The 3739-nt window shown below is 38.5% G+C and overlaps 1 protein-coding gene across 1 annotated transcript; it reads right to left on the minus strand.

Moving 5' to 3' along the window:
• On the minus strand, window positions 437-2645 carry LOC105176877 (polyphenol oxidase I, chloroplastic). The gene has a single exon (XM_011099817.2). The coding sequence runs from the start codon at window positions 2413-2415 to the stop codon at window positions 658-660; it is 1758 nt and encodes a 585-aa protein (XP_011098119.1). The 5' UTR covers window positions 2416-2645; the 3' UTR covers window positions 437-657.

Raw genomic sequence — 3739 nt, forward strand, 5'->3', positions numbered from 1 at the left:
TTTTTGAAAATTTTAAATTGATACTGCACACATATATGAATGTGCCCCGTATGCTTTATCTATAATATTGACTAGACCAAAACGTTATAGAAAAAGTAAAACATTGTGGATCTCTTGTCTTACTTTTGTGGCACTTCAGTGAATGACTGGAAAGTTTTTTATATATATAAATGAAAAAATATAATTAATATAGATTGTAACTTAAAAATAAGACTGCCTAGAATTCATGCATAAAAAAACATTAGTATCAATGCGACATGAATATGGGATTGAAAATTATTTAAAGTTTTACTATATCACCACGACTTGCAACTAAAATACTGAATCGCGTGATTGTGGTTTTTGGTGCTGGTTTAATTTTTTTATTCAAATTCTATTATACCTTCTATTTTATAACAAGATTAGAGGACTTATAATGCCATTATTACCAAACAAATGAACTAAAATTGCTTATTATTGGGGGAAAAAACAAAGGGATAGGCAGAAGTTGATTCTCGATACAGAAATTATCATTTTATCAATGATCTTAGGTAAAAATTATAGCTCGGACTAAGTTTGGTCGAACCAAACCAATCAGAGATTAAATGTGATGCACTTGCTATGCAATTGGTCACTTTCTTTAACTATATATCAATTACATGACAAGTGTATTTCCCGTCAGGAAACATAGATGATCTTGATACCGCCAATGATGATATCTTCTCCCCCTGCTTTAGGCACCAAAGAAACCAATATTTTCTCATCATCTTCAACGTCCAAATCCTCCAGCAGCTCTGTTAACCCCAACCTGATCTTAGTCTTGACCTTGGTCGAATTCTTGTGTGGCACCTGGGAGTAGCATCCTGCGTACTCTGCCTTGTCCAATTCATCAGGTTTGTCATCCTCGTCGTTCACGAAAACGTCGAACTTCACAAACTTCGCGTTGTCCACCTCTATCCCTTCTATCACCAGCAGTTCCTCTTCCTTCTCCTTATCCTTCTTGCTTCTCGATTTCTTGGGCCTGTTTACCAGCACTTTCACGACCTTGTCAAGTTTCACTGGAAAAACAGTCTCCGCCGCCGGGGCCCCAGAAGACGACGCCGCTTTGGATTTCTTGACGCGAGCCGGGGGCCTACTCTTCAACCACGGAAGGTCCACGTCTTGGTAGACGTACCCCATTTTCTCGTTGTCTAGCGTGTCGACGACTTTAACGCGCACAAGCTGCGCATTTTCGTCGTAGAACAGGAAGTCGGCTTCCAACCAGTCAGAGTCGGGGAAGTCTTTCGGTTTGGGGCCCCTCAGGCCCCGCCACACTGTCCAGAGGCGATCGACATTCGTGTGGTGGCTGTAGAAGATCGGGTCTCGGGCGGTTGAGTAGAAGTTCCCCATGTCCTCCCCGGTCGGCGTGCTCTCTCCAATCCAGCCGTGCAACGCCATGTGGGAACCCCGCTCCACCGATCCAGGCCCGGGGTCTGGGGCAGTTCCGACCACATACTTGGCTCCATAAAAGTCTTCCAGCTTCGAGACGTTCCGCACCATTTCGCTGTACATGACTGTCAGGTTATTGGGGATTATCTTTTTAGGATTGGTGGGGGACCTGGAGGAGTATGCCAGATCGGCCAGAGCCGGCGGCAGGTGACTCTTGTTGCGCCGCGCATCAAACAGCGGTGAGTCTTTCCTCGCGAACACTTCAGGCATAATCATCCCGTTAGGGTTGTCCCAGTTCCAGAATGGCAGTCCGAAAGTGGGATCATCGATCAATTTGCCCAAGATTCTCTCGAAGAAATACAAGTACCATCTATGCCAGGGGAAAAAATGCCAGCAATTGTGAATCTGAAGTTTCAAGTTGGGGTCCCCCGTTTGCTGATACGTAAGATTGCAATAAGCGCAGTGGACGTTGGCCTGTTGCATAAAATTCCGGGGATCCTCGGGCGGAAGAGCCTTCATGAGCCCGACAGCTTTCTCAAACTTAGCATAATAATCCTCGCCGGCCAAGTGAGCCGCCGGACGGAATCTCATTTTTCGGACAGGGGGCAGCGTGTAGTCCATGATTTCTTTGGAGACAGGGGGGCAGCAGTTCACGTCCAGGGGCTGCTGAGTGTTCAGATTTGTGCCGGTGCTGCATTTAGATAGATCAGGGGACGTGATTGGAGTGGCCGAAGCTAGTGAGCCATCAGAGACCAGATTGACTGCTGCGCCATATAACCCTCCCATTCCCAGGAGCAAATTTCTTCTATCCAGTTTCCCTTGGGAGGTTTCAACATTTTGAGGACTCTGTTTCTCATTTTGGCCGCCGTTGGTGGCTTTGCACGACCACGTAGAAGGACGGGTTCGTGTCGTATGGGTTGACGAATCTGGTGGTTTAATGAAGAAATCAAGCCGTAATGGTAAACCCGCGGTGGAGGTGGTGGACCATGAAAGAGCGAGAGAAGCCATGGATTGTGTTTGTAGTTTGTTGTGTAGTAAATTCTTGCATGCTGAACGAGGAAAAGACTTCCATTCTATATATAGACTTCAAAAACAAAGACATGTATATGCATGTACATAGATATATTTTCGAATTTGTAATTTTGTATTTTATTTTTTATTTTTTTAGGTTGTAAAATAGTTCTATAATTTTTTTAATATTTGTGACTTTGGTCCTCTCGGTGGTGGATTTTTCAAAAGTTTTCGGAATAAATCATGTATACTTTGCAATTTTGGTTTTTGTATCCTTTATCTTATTAATATTGCAAAAGAGTCCTGTAACTTTTTAATATTTTGCAATTTTTGTCCTTCTGGTGTCGGATTTTGCAAAGTTGTTGAAATAAATCATGTGTTAGGTCATTCTCTTTTTGTTTAATTTTTCGTCCATGTTGATCAAAGTGAACCAATCAAAATACATCCCCAATTTAAATGAATCACGTGAAGCGCACATAATTTATTCTGACGACTTTTACAAAATTTAGTACTGAAAGGACCAAAAATTAAATATTAATTAGTTATAGGACTGTTTTGAAATCATAAAAAAAAATAAAGAATAGAAATATCAAATATAATAATTATCGAACCAAAAATATATTTAAACCGTGATATGAGAGAAAGTACTTACATAAGTTACATTTGATCATTGGTAATTAAAGCAACCTTAATTATAATGGATTCTTTCTATTGAAAATATAGATAAAAAGGTTCTGCAAACAAAACAAATATTGTTTTTTTTGCATGGATTATTATTCTTCTTTTTCTTTCGAAAACTATAGAAAATTACATTTTACCCTTGAGAAAATATCAATAAGCACAAAATTTCCATATTCTTTTTAATAAAGAAAAGAAAAATAAAAATGATAACACTATCTTTAAACTTTTAAATAAGAAGCTCACTATCTTCCAGGTCAGAAGATCGAACTGTCATTTTTTAAAAACTTCAGAGGATCCCTTATTTTTTTGTAGGAAGGTTTTTCACTTATTTTTTATTATGTAACTATAGGATATGATATTTTTATTTTTTTTAAAATTCAAAAAATTCAATTAAAGATAATAATTAAAATTTTTGACAAATTAAGAACAAATTTCGCTGAAAATTGACAATAATGACATATTCTTATAATTGTAATCTATGCTTATTTTTAAGTTAGAACACCTTTTTTTGTGTGTGTGTTTTTTTTTTTTTTTTGTATTGTTAAGATTATTTAAATCATTTTTTTAAAAAAAATCCTATTTACATAACCGTCAAGGTGTCCACTTTACTCAATTTATACTAACTTTACAGTCTTACAAC

The sequence above is a fragment of the Sesamum indicum genome, linkage group LG14 (assembly GCF_000512975.1).
Source record: "Sesamum indicum cultivar Zhongzhi No. 13 linkage group LG14, S_indicum_v1.0, whole genome shotgun sequence".
Taxonomy (NCBI): Eukaryota; Viridiplantae; Streptophyta; class Magnoliopsida; order Lamiales; family Pedaliaceae; genus Sesamum; species Sesamum indicum.